Below are 22518 nucleotides of genomic sequence, written 5' to 3' on the forward strand. Positions count from 1 at the left end.
GATGTTGCACTCTCTGACCATTCCTGTGTTTTCTTTGAGAGCTCTATTTCTGTTCACACATTTTTTCAAAAAGAGGTAACCACAAAGCGATATTTAACTGAAAATACTAGGGAAATGTTTACTCAGAATGTTTCTTCCACACTTGCCCCTGCTAACATCTCAGTAAATGAGCTAGTAGATCATTTTAATTCAAAAATAAAAAATGTTATAGATGCCATTGCTCCAACTAAGGTAAAGGAAGTGACTGGCAAGAAAATATCTCCATGGAGAAAGGCCATGACCGTGAAAACAGAAAAAAGAGAATGTCGAAAAGCTGAACGCAGGTGGCGAAAAACAAATCTCCAGGTTCACTTTGAAATCTATAAAGAGAGACTTGGCCTTTATAATTTGGAATTGAAAAACGCACGACAATCGTTCTTCTCTGACATCATTACCAAAAACAAAAACAACGCACGTGCCTTGTTTGCTACCGTCGACAGACTAACTAACCCCCCAGTGTCAGTAGCCTCTGAATTTCTATCCACCAGGGCGTGAAATGACTTTGCCTTTTTCACTGACAAAATTCAGAAAATCAGACAAGCAGTCAGTGCCTCTGCATCAGGAACAGCAAATGTGTTGTCTCTGTGTCCACTTAACATCAATTCAAACACCATGACACAATTCCATCAGATTAATGATAAAAACCTAGAGGACATTATTCAACTTCTGAAATCCTCCTCCTGCTGCCTTGATATTATTCCAACAGGATTTTTTTCAAAGATGTTTTTCCTTGCATGGCCTCAGATCTACTTCATATAGTAAAATCTCTTCACTCAGGTGTTTTTCCACAGGCCCTGAAAACTGCAGTCATTAAACCGCTCTTAAAAAAGAATAATCTAGATGCTTCAGTAATGAACAATTACAGGCCCATATCAAACATGCCATTTCTAGGTAAAATCATTGAAAAAGTTGTTTTTCAATGGTTGAGTAATTTCTTGCATTTAAATAACTGTTTTGATGTGTTCCAGTCAGGCTTTCGTCCAAACCACAGCACTGAGACTGCTCTTGTAAAGGTCTTCAATGACATCCACTTAAACACAGACAGTGGCAGAACTTCAGTGTTAGTATTATTAGATCTCAGTGCTGCGTTTGACACCGTTGACCACAGCATATTACTAGACCGACTGGAAAACTGGGTGGGACTTTCGGAAACAGTTCTTAATTGGTTTGAATCCTACTTAAAGGACAGAAACACTTTGTTTCTATCGGTAAATACACATCTGAGTTGACAAATATGACATGTGGGGTACCTCAAGGCTCCATCTTGGGGCCTCTTCTCTTTAACATCTACATGCTACCACTGGCTCAGATAATGAAGAACAACAAAATAAGTTACCATAGCTATGCAGATGACACACAAATTTACGTAACAATTTCACCAGGAGACTATGCTCCAATTCAAACACTGAGTAAGTGCATTGAACAAATCAATGACTGGATGTGTCAGAACTTTCTCCAATTAAACAAAGATAAAACTGAGGTAATGGTTTTTGGAGCCAAGGCAGAATGTATAAAAGTTATCGCTGAGCTTCAGTGTGCAATGTTCAAAACAATAGATAAAGCCAGAAATCTAGGTGTAGTCATGGACTCTGACCTGAGTTTCAACAGTCACATTAAAACAGTTACTAAATCAGCCTACTGTCACCTAAAGAACATATCTAGGATTAAAAGACTAATGTCACAGCAGGATTTGGAAAGACTTGTCCATGCTTTTATCTTCAGTAGACTGGACTACTGTAATGGTGTCTTCACAGGTCTCACTAAAAAATCTATTAGAAAGCTGCAGCTAATTCAGAACGCTGCTGCTCGAGTCCTCACTAACACTAAGAAAGTGGATCACATCACTCCTGTTCTGAAGTCTTTACACTGGTCTCCTGCAGGAGAGGACTCTTTAAAGTAGAGGCACTACATACTGATATACACCTGAACGTCAGCAGGAGAGGACTCTTTAAAGTAGAGACACTACATACTGATATACACCTGAACATCAGCAGGAGAGGACTCTTTAAAGTAGAGACACTACATACTGATATACACCTGAACATCAGCAGGAGAGGACTCTTTAAAGTAGAGACACTACATACTGATATACACCTGAACATCAGCAGGAGAGGACTCTTTAAAGTAGAGATACAACATACTGATATACACCTGAACATCAGCAGGAGAGGACTCTTTAAAGTAGAGACACTACATACTGATATACACCTGAACATCAGCGGGAGAGGACTCTTTAAAGTAGAGACACTACATACTGATATACACCTGAACATCAGCGGGAGAGGGACTCTTTAAAGTAGAGACACTACATACTGATATACACCTGAACATCAGCAGGAGAGGACTCTTTAAAGTAGAGACACTACATACTGATATACACCTGAACATCAGCAGGAGAGGACTCTTTAAAGTAGAGATACAACATACTGATATACATTACATTACATTGCATTTAGCTGACGCTTTTATCCAAAGCGACTTGCAATAAGTGCGTTCGACCAACAAAATACAAACTTGAGGAAAACAGAATCATATAAGTACATCAGGCTTTAGATAAGCCAGCCCTTTATTAGTAGGCCTATATAAGTGCTTTGTTAATAGTTCTATCGCTCGAAGTGGAGTCGAAAGAGATGAGTTTTCAGTCTGCGCCGGAACATCAGCAGGAGAGGACTCTTTAAAGTACACATTATGATGCGTTCAGGTTCTTTTTTTGTAAAAATCTGCTCGGCACACTCTCCAATCACAGAGTTTAAGGACTATCACGGGGTTTGTCAAGCGAAGCGGATAGAATACTTACTTCCGGGTGTAATATTCTGTAAAGCAAATGAGCTGCTCCGACCCTCGGTCCTGACGGACTCCAACTTGTGTTTATTAATCAAACAAATAAATAAACACAAGGATAATTATGTGTTATTGTTGAGTAAATGGAGAATTGCACAGGGGAAAATAACGTATCTATGCCACAGTTTTAGATGCGGATTTTGTTAAACTAATACGTTTGCGCTGTGGACCAACACTATACATTGACGGGGAAGGGGGTAGCAATAAAGATTACACCATTAAACTGTTACACAACATAACAGAAATAATATCGATAGCAGCGTCACTAGCAACCACCTTGGTAACAATGAAAACGTTGTATCGACACAATTTCCTGAAGTAATCTTCGTAATAACTGGCAAACTAAAGATCATGTACATCCACTGCACACATAATCTGAAATAACAACTCATATTTCTTGCATCAAATGACATCAAAACGCATTTTAATGGCCAAACTAACTTTAAAATAGGCATTTTACACCGAGAATAAAACGAAGTTCGGCCATGTTTTTTTTTCTGCAGGGAGAAATGTGAAGATCACGTGACAAAGACGCCAGCCATTGGAATGAATGGTGAAAAAAAACGTAGGGATTTTACAATTTCAGAGGCGTTTTTGTAGAAATACTACGTCCTATGTTGTGGACCAACGTAGTTATTACACGTTTTTTTACGAGACTGGGTTGAACACACTTGTTAGTTTATCTACTCTGGAACTAGCTAAACTATATATACATAGGTGTATTATTTACTGTCGGGTCACTTATTAGTTACAGGTTCAGCGAGCTGCACGAGACTGACGGGCTGTCAGGAGAGGGAGAGGAAAAGAGAACACCCCGTTTATTTTTCCCATTATATTATCCAGAATTGCTGTAAACCTTTGAATAAAGTAGTTAATCTACTATTAGTAGTTTGTTTAAATGCATTACTTATGTTGTTTTTTTCATTAACATAAAATAAATCTCACGTACCCCCTGCAGTACTCCAACGTACCCCTAGGGGTCCACATACCCACATTTCAGAACCACCGATCTAGGACAGATGTGTCAAACTCAAGGCCCGGGGGGAAAATCAGGCCCTTGGTGGATTTAATTTCGGCCCGCAGGATCATTTTTAATTACTATTAGATCTGGCCCGCCGGTATATTGCACGCACACCTTCACTCCATCCTGAGGATCTCCTCAGCTCAGAGCCTGACCCCAAACATTGATGAGCTTGCAAAAAAAAGAGGTGACGTTCTGGGGCAGCATAGACAGGTATTTTCTGTGTTAGTGTATTTTCTTTGAGGGTTTTTGACTCTGCAGACCGTTTACATGGATAAAAACCTTCATAACACACAAGGGGATGGGTAATAACTGGAAAAGCATGACATGGGACCTTTAAACAACAGAGCATGTTTTATAAAATAGTACTAGGCCTACTGACAAAACACATCTTATCCTTTCAGCATGTATTCTCTAGGAATAAAACATAAAAACACTGAAGTTTATTCCAATACGAAAAATGTTACGGAGTAAATCATTTATTTCGTTCTTCCACTTAAAACTAGACGAAACGCAGAATAATTGAAATTACGTCAGCCTTGCGCATCCGCGCACAACATTGTATTATTATTTTAATGTTTTATTGTATTTTGTCTTTATTTTTACCGTGTGTGAATCCTGTTTTTAACTCTGACCCTGTTGCTGCTATAAACGCCTGAAATTCACCAAGGAGATAAATAAAGTTCCCTCTTATCTTATCTTCTATGGCTAAAATATACCTGTTAATGGATGTGTGCGTGTTTTTTGATAATAATAATAAAATCATGCAAGCAAGACAGGATTTAGTTAAATTGACTTATGGTCTAATTAATAATTAGCAGTGTGTTTCTTTGCTTTTCTGTGAATATGAACAGGATCAAAATTAGTTAATTAATTCAACCCATTGCCACTGAGGATTAGGAATAGCCTCTGACTCGCTGATTCAATACATGCTGAATGAAGTTCATGTTAAACCGTGTTATTATGTAATTCCTTAAATGTATTTAAATCACTCCAAACTGTTGATTGTATTATTTTCATTGTGTTGTCAATCACCGCTCTGGTCCCGCCCACTTAACCTTATATCCTAGCAACGACTTTCTCCGCTCTCTTCTCATTGGTCGATTTCTGGACTTCCGCCATATTCAAAAAAAGTCACTTGTCTCCGCTGTTGTAGTAGATAAGTAGAATAGATGTGTTGTTGTTATTCTGTTAAACCCATTCAGTAGCAGGTAACAACTTTAACATGTCAAATGGGAGAAACCGGTGAAGCTCCAGAGAAACTAAAAAGACAACAAAGCTCCAGAAACTGGAGGAGGAAGTTTTCTGTTGATGAAGAAGAGTCTCCCTTCGAGAAAAACAGCAGCAGTCTGAGACGGTAAGTGCTTATTTAACAAATCTCCAGTGATACACCGAAAAACAAACCGCCATTGCCAAAAACAGTCTATTAGTCCGGTTACAGTTGAGCTAAAGGTGGCTAGCATGCTAAAGTCTGACACATTGTGGCAGTAAATTCAAGTTACTTAGCTGTGTATCGTCTTTAAACTAAGGGTTTTAATGTCATAAATAAGCAAGTGAGTATACCTTTTGTTTATCAACCTACCAAATAATCCACATCCATCCATACGATGAGTTTTATGTAGTTTAAAACAGTTTGCAGATGTTGTAGTTGCGTCAAAACGCCACTAGGTGTCAGCAGTGCGCCACTAAATGAAGAGCTGGTTGTAGGTTGTGTCTTTTTCTATTGTATTTAATTTCCTGTTGCTTGTAACACATTATTTATAGTTAATTATCTCCACAAAAAATAATTGTATTATCTGTATTGGTTTATTTTCAGTCGTGTGCTTATAATTCACTTTTGAAATTGATGTATTTCTGTGTTGTTTCTGTCTATATCAGCTGGTAACCATATATTGTTGTGTTAACTTAAATATATGTTCAAACAGGATTAGATAAGTAAACCACAGAAAAAAGCTTGTCTATAAAAATCCATACTTGCACAACAACGGTTACTATACTCTATGTCACTGTGGGGAAAAAACCCTCAAATTTAAAGGAAAAATAAATTGGGTAACACTTTATTTTGATAGTCTATCAGTTGACACTCTATACATTGACATTCAGTAGCATGTCAACAGTGCATCAGTTGACATTCAACAGCACTTTTCAAACAGACAAGTAACATGTTTTTTGCAACAGGTTATTAACCACTCTTCAACCTTACTATCTGTAGATTGTAGATTTTGAGTTGTTGATTGTCAATTTAGAATTAAAATCTATAGATCAACACTTGAGATGTACCTTATGGCAGTTAGTTGAATGCCTGTTACTTGTCTGTTGAAACAGTGTTGTTGAATGTCAACTGATGACTTATAGGGGGAGGCTGTGGCTCAGCGGGTAGTGTGCTGGACTTCGAATCAGGGGATAGCAAGTTCGAGTCCCACTGCAGTCAGCATGCCGTTGTGTCCCTGGGCAAGACACTTGAGTATGTAAGTCGCTTTGGATAAAAGCGTCTAACAAATGACATGTAATGTAATGTAATAGTGTCAACAGATGGACTATCAAAATAAAGTGTTACCATAAATCGTACGAATAACTGTAACTTTGGAAGTTATCCACTTAGTCTGACTCCAGTTTTTATCATATGAAGCTCAATTGTAGGTTGCATTTAGGCACAAAACCATAGATTTGACCCCAATCTCTACCACATATTCCCATGTAAAATCCCTAAGAATTAATTTAAAATAATGACAGTTCGCTATGGGTGAACTTTCCTTATTTGAACAGTAACAATTGTTGCTCTGCAGTGTTTTTTTTAACCCTATCTCTCTATGTAGTTTTTGAGATTCTGCATCCAGGCAACCCAAACACTTGTCTCTTTCATTTCTTCAATCTATTGCCCACAAATGTGACCAGTACTTGAAAGGTGCTCATTTGAATCAGTCAAATTAGATTATCTTGTGAGTTCTCAGACTGGCGGCCAACTTCAATAACAGTAATCAGTATGCTTTGGTATAATAAACCCCTGCCATAGTTTACATTGGACTCCTTTCAAAGGCTTTCCATGTTGTGTGCCAGCCCTGCCCAGTGCTAACCGACTCTGCAGACAAACATGGAAAAACATCACCCAATAGTTGACCTCTGGAACAATGTTTACGGAAAAAAACATCGGCTTTGACTGCAGAGAAAATATTACCAGTGACATTTGCATTTCGTTCTACACTGGCAGGGAGATTTTCTTTATTATTAGCTTGTTAAAGGCAGCAATGCAGAATTCTACAGAATGGTTCAAAACTTGTGAACTCCACATTATAAGTTCATTGTGCTTGTAAATCGTCAGAAAAGTACATTGAATGCTGGGACACTGATTTTTAGGGTGGGTTTTGGCCTCATTAAAAAATCAAATATGTTTTTCACTTCATAGAACACTTAATAAAACATGTAAGTGAGGTCTTACCGTCATACAAATCATGATATTAACTGAGTGTTTGTGCGTGCCTTCTTAATACCAGTACAAAAGGACATGTGGGGTCAAACTGTCAGTTGTAGAATGTTCTAGCAAAATGGCTACTAGCATGCTAACCCCCTAGCTTATTAGCAACACTTCCCTCAACATACTGAACCAGGTAAAGTGTCAAAAGGCCGTTGTCCCCTGGGTTGGTACAGTGATGAATATTCAGAGACAATTCATTAACGCGTTAGACAGACTATCAGCTTTCAGAGTAGATCATATCATGGGTAACAGGATAGTCTTCATCCGACGGTGAGTCACGTTATGAGGACAAATGTTTTTATGAACTGATAGATTTCTCAGATGTCTTCCTTACATGAGTTTCATAGCTGCATAGTTTCACAGGAGCAGGGACAGATGTGAAGATGGGGGATACCAAATAGCAATCGGAGTATTTTACCCCAGTAGATAGATAAATATCTACTGGGGTAAAATCATGTCTTTGACGGTTTTGATGTTTTGACGTGTGATAATTTCATTTCAGATTTTTCTAGATCATATTTCATTGCCTCGGCTCTCAGCTCATCAACGCTTGGTGACTTCCCAACACTCTTGTTACATAAACCCTCGTCTGCTCGCTCTATAAATTGTTGAGATAAAGCAGTGAGGAGTCACTGGGCGGAAGACCGGTTTAGATGAATCGCTGCAGGCTCTCATCTCCTGTGAGATTCCCAGGAAGGGCTGAGAAGTGTGTGTGTGTGTGTGTGTGTGTGTGTGTGTGTGTGTGTGTGTGTGTGTGTGTGTGTGTGTGTGTGTGTGTGTGTGTGTGTGTGTGTGTGTGTGTGTGTGTGTGTGTGTGTGTGTGTGTGTGTGTGTGTGTGTTGATGCTTGTCATTTTTGCAGCCATGAGGCACAATGACTGCTCTGCAGAAGCCTCAGCTTTCCCATCAGCCAAACCTTAAAGTTACTGTCACTATATTACAATAACACTTGAATAGCTACACAACACCCAGTTATTGAGACATCCTAACTCCTCCTGTGATAGATAGATAGATAGATAGATAGATAGATAGATAGATAGATAGATAGATAGATAGATAACTTAATTTATACCGTACATTTTTGTCTTGACAATCATTGTGCAAGAAGTACATAAATGTCTTAGAAATAGAATAAAACATGAATAAAATAAACATTCAAAGCAAATATATACATTATCACAGTAGAAAATACATATTCAGATGGGTATCTACACACTATCAAATATACAGAATACATTTGAATACTGTCCAATATACTGATCTACTTAAAGGACAGAAACATATACACATAGCGTATATACAGTGGCTGCGAGGGAGTGTGGTCGTCTTTCAACCAGAAGGTTATGGGTTCGATCCCATCCTGTGTAGCCAACATGTCGATGTATCCCCCCACGGTGTGTAAATGTGTGTGAATGTTAGGTCCTAGAGTAAGGTACACTGCTCTGTATGAATGGGTGAATGACATGTAGTATGTAAAGTGCTTTGAGGGGTCTTAAAGACTGGATAAAGCGCTATATAAGTACAGTCCATTTACCATTTACACATAGTCTACTATAAACACTTGTGCAACAGTAGCTTGTGAGGTAGTGTAATAAAAACAATAGTACAGTATGTGCAAGGTGTTCTTGATTATACGCTGTGTCAGCTGATTTCCGTACGTAGGATGATTTCAATAGAAGTTATTACGCAAGAGCTATTAGCAAAGAAGGGGCCAACCTTGAAACTGAGTTTATTTCCCAACCCCATCCATCGCCTCCTGCAAGTTTAAAGAGGCCCTATTATTCTTTTGGGGGTTTTCCCTTTCCTGTACTGTAGGTTTGTGTGCATGTAAATGGTCTGCAAAGGGTGAAATTCTCCAAGTTTCTACCGCCTGAAACGCCTGCATTGGACTCCTGAACATATTGACACACTTGCGCTTCTATTGGCTCACATTGTACGTCATAGGCTAAGGGGCGGGACATCTCTAAGTGGTTGACCAATCACATCAGAGCCGGTCAGCATAACCATATTTTAACCATAAAATAAAGAACTTTTTGAACATTAAAGCATGGAAACATAAAATGGAGGCACAAAATACAAATATGAACCTCAAAATAAGCAGAATATGGCTTTTATTAACTTTTCAAATGTCCAAATTGAAGACACTTAGACAGGACATACTGCTCTGTAAGAGATAAGATAGGAATGCATAAAAGAATGGCAAAATTAAAAAGACTAGAATTAAACAAGAAAGTAGAAAATATACATGTTGAATTTACAAATTAACAATAACAAAATATAAAGCAAGTTATTATATATATATAAGTACAGGAGTGTCAAGTGAACTTAGCACCATGACAGTTAACTCTGAACACCACCTGTAGTGACCTTTGACCCCTGACCTGTCTGCAGGACACCCAGGGAGTCATTTCCCAAATCTCTTTCTGCTATTCCACGACACATGCTGCTTATTTAAAACACCCTACAGTAGCATGCGTTTCCAGCATGGGTGGTCCCGACAGGAACTCTCAACCTGACTGAGTTCATTAGTGCGTTCAGCGCCACTTAGCTCCGCAGGACCTGTTTGCGCCTTTGTTCTCTTTTATTGGCTCTTTAGTCAAACATGCCTGATGTCGTTTAGTTTAATAGGCTACAGTGGTTTTAACACTTTTGATTTGTGGTTCTTTATTACTGGGGTTTCTCACTAAGCTTACCAGAGATCACTGTTTGTCGAATATAGCCATTTTGGATGTTCAAAGTTAATCCAGCTTCCCGTTTCTGTCGCACACTGCTCTATAGCAACTGCAAGGTGTATAATGCAAGTTCATTATCTTAAAATATTATATTAAGCCCTTTAAAGGTGGGGTAGGTCATTTTGGAGAAACCAGCTCGAGTGCGCTAGAATTTGAAAATACACAGCCGGAACAAATCTGCCACTTCCGTACAGAGCCCCTCCTCTAACACACACGAACGCGCACATGACCAATGAGTGCACGAGGTAAATTTGTGCACAGATTACCGCTTCCACAGATGACACTTAAGATATTCATTGCTATCGGGATGTTAAGAGCAATCCATGGAATATAACAAAAGGTGTATCTCGAGCCGGCTTCTCAAACTTACCTACCCCACCTTTAAGGGATATTTGTAATATTTGTATTAAGAGTTATCCACAGGCTTGGTATTTCTTGCACAGACTGATGACCTCCAGCTATAACTACCATCTTGATTTGTATTTTTACATTATCATAGAACCAGATGCAGTAGAGGAACTTATTGCAGAAGTCTGTCTGTATTTAACTGCACAAATCTATAGATGGGACTTGTTGTATTTTAACAGCTTGATTCTACATTAATGCCTAAATAGAGTCTTTCTTAGTATAGCATTCCTACCAATTCAAGTTCATTTCTAAACACAGACATTATTTGACCAAAATTTCTCTGATTTCTCCGGTTCATTCAAATCTTCCCAGACACATTGATCTGCACTAATTGTTATAAGCGTTATAATAGGAATATTACAAATGATAATTAGATCTGTAGTGATTAGTAGACTAAGACGAGTGCAGCTGCCTGTAGTGCTGACTATAGAGGGACAGTTGTCTGTGTCACTGGACCGAGGCCAACTGGAGCGACAGTAGTAGCGCTGCACTATAACTGCCTATCAGCCTTACGAGCAGCACTTGTTGAACACACACACACACACACACACACACACACACACACACAGAACAAGTGTTTCTGAGCAGCTCTGCATTCTCCGCATGCTGGAGCCTTTTTAGGTCGCGCCTGCTAAGACCCCCACGACGTCGTATATCTTCAATATTATCAACTGTTCTGACAGCATTTATAATAATGTGAAGGATTTGGTTATGAATACCGAGCAACACGGGAGGTTTTGATTCATCAGGATGTCATGTCGGCTGAGTGTGATGCACTATTGTTGAGTTCAGTCTAACAAACTCCACAATGTCTTTAATATTTTGTCTTTTTGGTGCATTTTCATAGGATTCAAGTGTGTATGCATGATTAGGAATGAAGTATGCTGTCAGTTTTTAGAAGGATCAATGCTTCATCAATGAAGAGCCATCATGATAAAATCTTTTAACCCTTATGTTGTGTTCGGGTCTCCCGTGACCCGTTTCAAGTTAAAATGATATAATAACTACGCTCTAGTGTTTTTTATCGGAACAAGGCTTCATGATATCCTCCACAACAACAATTGTAGCCAAGTCTGAAGGTCTCTAAAAAAAAAGTGTATCATTTGGTGTTCGTGTCTGGGGAGACCCGGCAGAATTGTTGTGGGTGACTCGGGGTCAAATTTGGCCCAATCAAGATTCATCTTTGACTTTAGACACCCCTCCCCCCCCTTCATCCACTGTAACAATACTTTTTCGCAACATGCACCTGGTCTCCCCTCCCTCTGCCCCCCTCCCCCCATGGGAACTCCACCTTTCACAAAGAATATGTGCACTAACACTTGAACCTGAACACACACATGTGCAATATGTGGTGTAATGTGTTTTGGGGCCATAACATTAAATAACAACAGGATTGTGCGGTTATGAATGCATTATAAGTTAGTTATGATGTAGTTAAAACAATATTGGATGATAGTAATTTTTTGAGTGTTTTGGACTGAAATAAATCATGGGTCAAAACTGACCCGCGAACACCATGAACGGTAACAGCTTTTGAACACAACACAAGGGTTAACATCTTTCTGCAGAATCTGTGTCGAGGCTTTCTGAGTTTCATAACCTTCCCAGTAGCTTCCCAAACATGGTCATGCGTCAACAGAATTCCAAATGATTGTTGCCACACGACAGATCTTAAGCTTTGATGTTGTTCTGCTTCCAATCACTGAGCTGGATGTGTTGTGTAATTGTCCTCCAGTGGGGCCTTATCCGGAAAAGCTCTGTTGTAACACTTTAATAATCACAAAGGTTGAAGAAAAAACTGTTTGGCATGAGAGGCATTCACAGTATGTGGGCTGCTCTAGGGGGGGTGTTTTAATTTGGGAAAATCCCACTGTGGAATCCCAAAAAAGGCAAAGCTGTCCCCTTCCAGAAAGTCCCAACAACTAGAGACATTTGGTAGAGGACTCCTCCTTCAAATCTCACAGGGGTCATAGCTCAAAGAACAACTTGGAAGGGGCTTTTTTTTGAGGCCGTGATTTGAGGTCATGTTTCCTGACAGAGAGGATAATTATCTGGTCTGAGATCAGCGCTTCAGCTACACCATGCTGAGTCTGTGGTAGGTTATGAATGTTTTCTAAGGAAACCACGAGTCACAGTTCCCCTCTTATCACCCTACGGATGCTCACTAAGTCACCGGCTTTACTCACTCTTAGCTTGGGTCAGAGTGGTCTCCACTGGGGGTTTAAATCAATCTTACGGTTGTCTCTGAGTCATGATTATTCACAGTGTTGTTGGGTTTTTAGGGATTAAGTTGGAATTGGTTGTTACAGCACGCTGAACAGGCCCTGTAGATGTTGGTTTTTAAAGTGGAGGATGCATTGCAGTTCTTTTGTAATCTTGACCCTTCCCTATTGTTGTCATTCAGGTCACTTCGTAGAGGAAGCTCCTTCTCCTTCCTCACGCCTAGACCACAATGGGACTTCAGTCTGGTGAGTACAGCAGGGCTACGGACAAAATGTTATCTCAATTTCTTTTTGAACTTCAGAGTGTATTTATTTTTTATAGATCACATTTTTATTGAATTTTCCATTCAGAACAAAGAAACATTGGCGTACATTGCATAAACAAATCCCTCTCCCCCATTGGTCCTGGCATTGACATTAAAAGACATGGCATGGATAAAATAATAATAATAACAAAATAGAAAATTAGGTACATCAGCAATGGAAAAGAAAAAGTGTCCAATTCTTGATAAACATTCAAATTAAATAGTCTCCATCTATTTATGTGTGTCCAGAAACGCTCCCAAGGTGTATCCTCAGCATTTTCAAAGCCTTTCATCCTAGTGAGCATAGCCTCATAGCATTAACCCATTCCTCATTAACCCATTCCTACATATGTCTATTCTCCAATGCCTCAATATAATCCTTGAAGCTGTAATCAAAGCAACCATTATAACAGAGTTCATGTGTATTTATTCAAATGAATGGCGAGTATTCTCCGTGCGAAATAACCCCAAAGAAACCAGATTGTTCATCATGCATCGTTGAGGGTTGAACAGTATTTACTACACTTCTTGTTTGCAATGTCACACAGTAATGTATCCGCTGTTTAAGATCTGTAACGACGATTAAGCAACATAGTAGGCTAGAATTATTGGTTGTTCGGTTGTAGGATTAGATTATAGTCATGGGAAATAAATCTCCTAACTTTATCAGATCATATCATGCAACTATTTTAAGATCGTTTTATCAGCCGTCCCTAATATAGGCCTCATATTCTCCAGTTTGCAGGTCATATTAGGCCGCCTGCATAACAGGAAAATACAGTTTGGCAAGTTTATAATGGCAAAAGTACACACATCCTTTACTCAAGTAGAAGTACAGATACTCGTATTTAAAAATACTCTGGTAAAAGTAGAAGCACTGACTAAACTTCTTTACTCAAGTAAAAGTAAAGAAGTATGGTTTGAAATGTACTTAAGTAAAAAGTACCCATAACTACCATCTGTTTTAAAGAGTAACTGACCTCATTGTTAGCTAATGAATGTTTCGATGCTGAACAACGGCAACATGACAACGTTTTCATTGGACCCTCTTCTTTAAGCCATCGGGTGTCAATTTCGGGACAGTGTGACGCGACACTGTCCCGAAATTGACACCCGATGGACACACGATAAAGGAAATGTTCAAATTCGGCTCTGATCGTAGCAACATCGGGCCATTCGTGAGGGCATCTTAAGCCATCGTATGACCGCTGGTGGAGATTCTCAGGCTCCGGCGGCAACTTCGTGAGCGGTGGCAAAATCTTATGCCTAAAAATTGACGAAAGACCTTGCCAAGGTTAATTTTTGTGTTGAATTTGTGCGTCCATTTTGCCCTTCGTAAGGCCAGCGTGAGGGCATCTTGTCAAATCGTGTCATCTTCGTCTTTACTTCGTGTGATCATCGGTGCCATCGGGCATTTTTCGCCTCACGAAGACAATACGAAGGAAACAAGAATCTGCCCGATTGTCTTAGGAAGGCAACATGACTACGTGAAGCCCTCGCAATGCCGTCGTGTAGCCCTCGTATTATTGTACGATGACATCGAGATTGCATTTATTGCACAACAAAATCATGTAAACATATTATGTAAATAACCCAATTTGTGTTCTGTGAAACTGAAAAGGATATTACATTGTTTTTGTTACTTTCGTTGTAGCTGTATGTCTTAAATATAATTTAGTTTAACTTCCTGTTTTATTTAGATGCTTTTATTTTTGAAGGCGAGTTTATGCTGTTGACAGGAAGTTGTTGTTGCTATGGAAACAACATGACGGAGTGTGTGGTTCGGGTGCCATCGTGTGGCCTTCTGTAGGCATCGTACTTGCTTCGGCTGTTGCTTGGCTGTTGACCAAGTTCGGGGCCATCTTCGTGCGAAATTCACAATTCCATATTTGTGTGTCCATCCGGTGTCAATGTCGGGACAGTGTGACGCCAGCCAAGACCAGGAAATGATGGATACACGGATCGTGTTCAAATCAATAGGCACGCAATGACTCTAAATAATAATGATCACGCATCAAACACACATTCAAACTAAAGGAACCAGCTGTTTGGAAAATGAGAGAAGTAGAAAGTACAGGTATTTGGGTTCAACATGTAAGAAGTAGAAAGTACAGGTATTTGAGTTCAACATGTAAGAAGTAGAAAGTACAGGTATTTGTGTTCAACATGAGAGAAGTAGAAAGTACAGGTATTTGAGTTCAACATGTAAGAAGTAGAAAGTACAGGTATTTAAGTTCAACATGTAAGAAGTAGAAAGTACAGGTATTTGTGTTCAACATGAGAGAAGTAGAAAGTACAGGTATTTGAGTTCAACATGTAAGAAGTAGAAAGTACAGGTATTTGAGTTCAACATGTAAGAAGTAGAAAGTACAGGTATTTGTGTTCAACATGAGAGAAGTAGAAAGTACAGGTATTTGAGTTCAACATGTAAGAAGTAGAAAGTACTGGTATTTGAGTTCAACATGTAAGAAGTAGAAAGTACAGGTATTTGTGTTCAACATGTAAGAAGTAGAAAGTACAGGTATTTGTGTTCAACATGTAAGAAGTAGAAAGTACAGGTGTTTGTGTTCAACATGTAAGAAGTAGAAAGTACAGGTACTTGTGTTCAACATGTAAGAAGTAGAAAGTACAGGTATTTGAGTTCAACATGTAAGAAGTAGAAAGTACAGGTATTTGAGTTCAACATGTAAGAAGTAGAAAGTACAGGTATTTGAGTTCAACATGTAAGAAGTAGAAAGTACAGGTATTTGGGTTCAACATGTAAGAAGTAGAAAGTACAGGTATTTGTGTTCAACATGTAAGAAGTAGAAAGTACAGGTATTTGGGTTTAATATGTAAGAAGTAGAAAGTACAGGTATTTGTGTTCAACATGTAAGAAGTCAAAGTAAAAAGCCAAACATGTGGGGTAAAGTACTGATGCCAGAAACATGTACTTAAGTACAGTAACGAAGTATTTGTACTCCACTACCTCCCACCTCTGTTTATAAGTAATATAAATAACCTAAAGCCGAGTGGTGAGTGTCATTACTGAAACATGTGCAGGGAGGTCCGTAGCAAAGGGTGCCAAGAAGCAGGAGATTGACCTACCTTTACTGACTTCATACAGAATATACAGATGTTTGCATTCTGTAAACACATTCAACATCTGCACATTTCTCCGAGCTGGCTCACTTCTGTCCCGTAATGCAAACTGGGACTGCACTTGAGCAACGATTCCCGACACTCTGTTGTGTTTTGGTTTTAAATCTCCCCTCTGAGTTTTCATCTTGGAATTGGTAGCACTGTTCTTTGTCACAGCGATGGCGGGGGAACCGTTGTTGGCTCGGAGCCACCGTAAACCAGTAAAGCATCCCGACTGGAGGACAAATGTCTTATTTACTTTACCGTCCGTGAGCATATCAAGCATTTTGCGCAATACAAAAGTTCCTTATATTGTCAATCCCTGGGCTTCATCTGGCAACTCTTTTGTTGTTACCGTTTCTTTAAGTCATTCGGTTGAAAAGTTATCCAAAAGGGTGAAAGTGGGGGTTTCGCAGCGGGAAAACTCAGTGATTGATAGGCAAGCTGAAAATGTAAATAAGAAAATATACTTAACACGATGTAGTGTACACTTAAAGTCCCTTTAAACATATTTTCTAAATCAACATTACTGTAAGCGAGGGTGGTAACATACCATACAAGTTTTATCAAAAACAGACTATATCATAATTTGACATCCTGATGAAGATGCCTGGAAACTTCACCTCCCGAGACTTCAAAAAAGTCCTTATTTTATATGTTCAGGTTCATTTATTTTATTGTGAATTGAATTTGTATATATGTTTGTAATCTTTACAAGTTAGTCAGCCATTGTTTCAGATGCATGTGAGCACCAATATACATTGTCTGGTTCTTCTTGAAGACTTATGTAACAGCAATATTTACATGTGTAACTAATGCAACAGATGTTAAAAATGTAGCTTATTTTGCTCACCATATTTCGGCCCAGCAATAGCAACTATAGGCAAGGCAAGTTTATTTATATAGCACCTTTCAACACAAGTTAATTCAAGGTGCTTTACAAAAATGAAAGACATTCAGACAAAGGCATTTAAAAACAGTCATTAAAAAGAAAAAATAATAAAAGAAACATTTAAAAGAAAAAATACATGAATAAAAAGTTACAGTGCAGTTTAAGATGTGAATAGTTCACACAGAAGTTCCATTTGACTGATGCCTTTCTTTAAGGTTTCTCCGAACATGAGCTGTGTACGCTTGTATGGCACATACGTCCCGAGCAGCATACACAGAGAAAACCAGCCAAGTCCCCAGACTCTGATTCCCTGGGGTTACTAGCCCCAAATGTTCATTAACCAAAAACGAAACACAACCGCTCAGTTTCAATTAAAAGCAGCGGCAAAAAGAAAAAAACTATAGGCAAAGAATTGGATGCAACTTGGAGACCAATACTGCCAAGCCATGCGTTCTACTGTCACTATGTACAGCCTGAGAAGGCATGTGTCTGAGGAACAATTCAAGATTTGTGTGACTGTAACACTATTTGAGATTTATAGACTGTCTGTGACATTTCAAGTTATTATGAAATATAACCGTGTTGTTGCAAATGCAGCACTAATTCAAGAGTTATCGTCCTGTGGAGAAAACGATACCGTACGTCCAAACTCTGTCTGCTTATAATCTGGATCTACAGCCCTCTTTTCGACATTCAATCACTAGCCTTGATCCTCTGGTTTGGAGGGCCAACAGCGGAGGGAAATCTATAAAGTTTTACATTCCTGGCCAGCTTTCCCCTTTGGCAGCGTACTATAGCTCCATCTAATACCTCACTTGAGGGTATGTAGCTCCTTCACGGCCTATTCGTGTAGCCGGAGAACAAACGCTGGATAAAGGAAATCCAGGCCGCTCTGATTCCCCTGCCAGAGGAACATAATGGCCTACAAAGTGCTGCTGTCTGTAATAGACTGGCTTGCTTGTGGTTTACAGTCAGCCTTAAATGAGACGAGCTGATTAGAAACATGAGAAGAGCGAGGCGATTAGACGGCATGACGAGTGTGGAGGCATGCCGGGGTTTACAGCTGCCTGAAACACGATCCATGGAGAAATAAAAGCAGGGTTAGAGGGAGAGGAGGCCAAGCACTCTTTATCTCGTGCCAGCCTGCTGCCTTTGATTCGCTAACATGGCACGCTTAGATCATCCACTATAGCCATGTGGAGCTTGTTAGCTCACCCTCAAATACTCAAGTACGGTACTTAGGTAACATTTTGAGGGAATTGTTTGCTGCTTTGTACTGCAGTTCAGAGATGCATGGTGTACTTCTACTCCTCTACAGTTCAGAGGTACATGGTGTACTTCTACTCCTCTACAGTTCAGAGGTACATGGTGTACTTCTACTCCACTGCAGTTCAGAGATGCATGGTGTACTTCTACTCATCTACAGTTCAGAGGTACATGGTGTACTTCTACTCCTCTACAGTTCAGAGGTACATGGTGTACTTCTACTCCACTGCAGTTCAGAGGTGCATGGTGTACTTCTACTCATCTACAGTTCAGAGGTACATGGTGTACTTCTACTCCTCTACAGTTCAGAGGTACATGGTGTACTTCTACTCCACTGCAGTTCAGAGGTACATGGTGTACTTCTACTCATCTACAGTTCAGAGGTACATGGTGTACTTTTCCTCCACTACAGTTCAGAGGTAGATGGTGTACTTTTCCTCCACTCCATGTATTTAATACCTTTAGTTACTTCACAGATGTGGATGAATGATGTGAAATATAATCAAGTGTTAAATCAGACTTTAGTTCCACCTGGAGTAAATCCACCAGCTACCCTGCAGTATACAAAGTCATTCAAACTAGCTGCACCTTCACCAGCTTTGAGAACACTTTCATGATCAATCATTATAAAACATATCATATATATTATTCTGAAATGGACCAATCTGCACAACGACTACTTTTACTGTCGCTACTTTCACTATATTTTGATGATAATACTTTTCTACTTTCACTTGAGGAACATTTTGAATGCAGGACTTTTACTGTAACAGAGTATTCCTACACTCTGGTACTTCTACTTTTACTCAAGTACAATATCTGAGTACTTCTACTTTTACTCAAGCACAAGATCTGAGTACTTCTACTTTTACTCAAGTACAAGATCTGAGTACTTCTACTTTTACTCAAGTACAAGATCTAGTACTTCTACTTTTACTTAAGTATAAGATCTGAGTACTTCTACTTTTACTCAAGAACAAGATCTGAGTACTTCTACTTTTACTCAAGTACAAGATCTGAGTACTTCTACTTTTACTCAAGTACAAGATCTGAGTACTTCTACTTTACTCAAGAACAAGATCTGAGTACTTCTACTTTTACTCAAGTACAAGATCTAGTACTTCTACTTTTACTTAAGTATAAGATCTGAGTACTTCTACTTTTACTCAAGAACAAGATCTGAGTACTTCTACTTTTACTCAAGTACAAGATCTGAGTACTTCTACTTTTACTCAAGTACAAGATCTGAGTACTTCTACTTTTACTTAAATACAAGATCTGAGTACTTCTACTTTTACTCAAGTACAAGATCTGAGTACTTCTACTTTTACTCAAGCACAACATCTGAGTACTTCTACTTTTACTTAAATACAAGATCTGAGTACTTCTCCCACCTCTGCTTTCAATGTACTCCCCCCAACCGTTTTATCTGTCACTTATAAATCTACCAAACGGCTTGAAATGAAAGAATCCTGGAGGTGTCTTTTCATATCTCGACCCTGCCACTTTAGGCTTGAAGGTTTTGCCAACGCTTTGAATAAAGTTCAGCCAAGTCCTCGCCTTTGAAGTGGTTAGAGGGGTCTTTTTTTCTAGGTACAGGTGGGGGTGCATTCGCCTCGAGGCCAAACCTTGGAAAGAGGCAAGGCAAATTCCCCGGGCGCTTGTTGAATTCGCTCAGACTACATCAGGTACGAGGCTTCGGGGGGGCTTTCTGTCTCGGTAAGAATGTGAGTCAGGTTTCCAACTCAATGCCAAGGTGAAGCAGATCAAACCAGACTGCTTGTTTTGGGGAATGTGAAGGTAGTTTAGGGCCAGATTCATTGTTTTTCTTTTTTCCATTTAAGCAACATGTTGAGGCGGAGGAGAGATGCCAGAGGGAAGAGTCGCCTGTCTGATGAGCAGCTTTTCATCACATGATTTAATACGACTGTCAGCTGCTGGAATCCCGCAAACTTTGATAATTATTGCGGCAAGACCATGCCCATATCCACAGCCATTTATATTAAAATAAGACCGACTTCTTCAACCACCGACTGTCTGAAGATTCCTCAGCATTCCTCAGACGCCAGGGTTTATATCAGCGATCCTTTGATATCACGTAATGCCTCCAACGTCCATTCAACAGCTGTATCATCCCTCTGCAGATATGCTTTGATCTAGCTTCGCAGCGTCTTCCATTAATGCCTCTTAATAGTTTATTACAGTGTGTGTAAACTACATTTTTGCCGGTTTTTAATTGCTCTCTGTGATGTTATACAGGGTTTAACAAGGGGTCATAAAACACGTTGTAATGTCTATCTCATGAGCATTTCAATCTCATTTTCAAAGCACAAACAAAATCCAAAGTCTTTTAAACAAGTACTTTGCAACCACATGACTGCATTAAGTATGAAGTATGACCATGCAGTAAATCTGGAGTTCTCCATCTCCCCTTTTACCTCATTCACACCAACGGTGTTTCAGGGCCGGTTCGGAGATGGAGCTTGAAAAGCACCGGGTTTTCCTCTTCACACCGCAGCGGAGCAGCCTCTTAGCTCCGGAATCCGGTTCGTTTCAAGCACCAAAAAATTGTCCGGCTAGAGCAAAAGCACCACATACGTCACGCTTACGTCGAGGTGGGGGCATGGGCGGGATCAACTCCTGAACAACAACAAGAAGCCCGCGTTTTATCCAGCTTGTACACAACGATGGAGAAACTTAACAAGCAGCAGTGGTCCACTGAAGAGACCTACTACTTACTGGGAATCTGGTCTTCCGAAGAGGTACAGAGGAAGCTGGAGCACAATCGGCCATTGCTGTTGTTGTCGGTGTCAGCTGTGAGGGGTTTCCGCGCGGTTTGGCTTTATGAAGCAGGCACGCAAACGGTTACGTCATGACGCAAACGATGACGCAATGACGCAGCACCAGTCGGACTCTGGGCAGTGTGAAAAGAGCCGGAGCTAAACCGAAGAACCGGTTCTGAACCTGAAAAGCTCTAGCACGGAGCTTGAACCGGAGTTGCGTTGGTGTGAATGAGGTATTTGTTACTTTTTGAATAGCATAAGGAATTAATGAATTGGTTTATCAGTACCAAGACCAATGAACAGCTAAAGTTAAACCAATTTCAACTGTCCTCGCACGCTTTGATACTTCGTTGTGGGGGTGATACAATACGACACAATACAAGGATCCAATATGAAACGAGACAATTGAATGCTGTCAGATCAAGTATGAACTTTTTCTTGCATTACAGCAGCTCCATTTACAGCATCAATAAGGACAAACATTAAAGAAAAGAAACATACGATACTACACGATCCTTTTGTGAGGTTCATATGATACGATGCGATACGATCTACTTTGTTGTCCCCGTAAGGAAATTCGTTTTTAGCAAGATACAAATCATACAACATGATAAAACACATTAACAACGCAATAGATGAGAGTAACAAATGCGTCACTTCCGGGCAAAAATAACGGCTCCGCCCACTTTTGGGGGAAAACAACGCTGTCAGTTGAACGTCGGTCAATACAAATTCTGAAGTTTTTGCCAATCCGATCAGAAATGTAAGAAAACCGGAGATTTTTGGATCTTCAAAGAGCCCGATTCCAATGGCCAGACAGGCAAACAATTGCATTAAGCCATTAGAAATCGACGATCGGGCTCGATATATGGTTAAATATAGCAGTAGGCGATCGATGTCCATAGATGAGAGTAACATCTACGTCACTTTACGGCCCCGCCCACTTTTGGGGGAAACAACGCTGTAATTTGAATGGCGATCGAGCCTGAAGCCACAGAGCTCTTCCTTTACTGTCCTTTCTTCTTAGAGGAAGTTCAGAAACACTGAACTCTGGATTTGTTTTAATGTTTGAGGTGCAATAAACGACACAGCAGCTTTTTGGCATGATAAAACTATTATGTTCCGCCTCGCTCATGAGAGTAACAGCTGGAGAAATTACAGCCTCGCCTACTGATTTTAATTTAACCATATATCAAGACCGATTGTCGATTTCCAATGATCGAATGTAATTGTTTGCCTGACTGGCCATCGTAATCGAGCTCTTTGAAGATCCAAAAATCCACGGTTTTCCAACAAATTTGATCGGATTGGCAAAAACTTCAGAATTTGTATTGACCGCCATTCAAATGACAGCGTTGTTTTCCCCCAAAAGTGGGCGGGGCCGTAATTTTTGCCCGGAAGTGACGTAGGTGTTACTC

General features: G+C 39.7%; 1 protein-coding gene across 1 annotated transcript; it reads left to right on the forward strand.

Moving 5' to 3' along the window:
• The first annotated feature begins 5032 nt into the window (after positions 1-5032).
• Positions 5033-20583, forward strand: LOC117557616 (neuroepithelial cell-transforming gene 1 protein-like). The gene is made up of 3 exons (XM_034233517.1): positions 5033-5258; positions 12917-12980; positions 20162-20583. The coding sequence occupies exons 1-3, from the start codon at positions 5134-5136 to the stop codon at positions 20210-20212; spliced, it is 240 nt and encodes a 79-aa protein (XP_034089408.1). The 5' UTR covers positions 5033-5133; the 3' UTR covers positions 20213-20583.
• The last annotated feature ends 1935 nt before the right edge of the window (positions 20584-22518 follow it).

The sequence above is a fragment of the Gymnodraco acuticeps genome, unplaced genomic scaffold, assembly GCF_902827175.1.
Source record: "Gymnodraco acuticeps unplaced genomic scaffold, fGymAcu1.1, whole genome shotgun sequence".
NCBI classification, from domain to species: domain Eukaryota; kingdom Metazoa; phylum Chordata; class Actinopteri; order Perciformes; family Bathydraconidae; genus Gymnodraco; species Gymnodraco acuticeps.

Coding starts and splice junctions, on each gene's coding strand:
- LOC117557616 (XM_034233517.1), top strand. CDS start 5,134: ATGGGAGAAACCGGTGAAGCTCCAGAGAAACTAAAAAGACAACAAAGC. Junction 5,259..12,916: donor AACAGCAGCAGTCTGAGACG/GTAAGTGCTTAT, acceptor GTTGTCATTCAG/GTCACTTCGTAGAGGAAGCT. Junction 12,981..20,161: donor CACAATGGGACTTCAGTCTG/GTGAGTACAGCA, acceptor TTTCCATTTAAG/CAACATGTTGAGGCGGAGGA.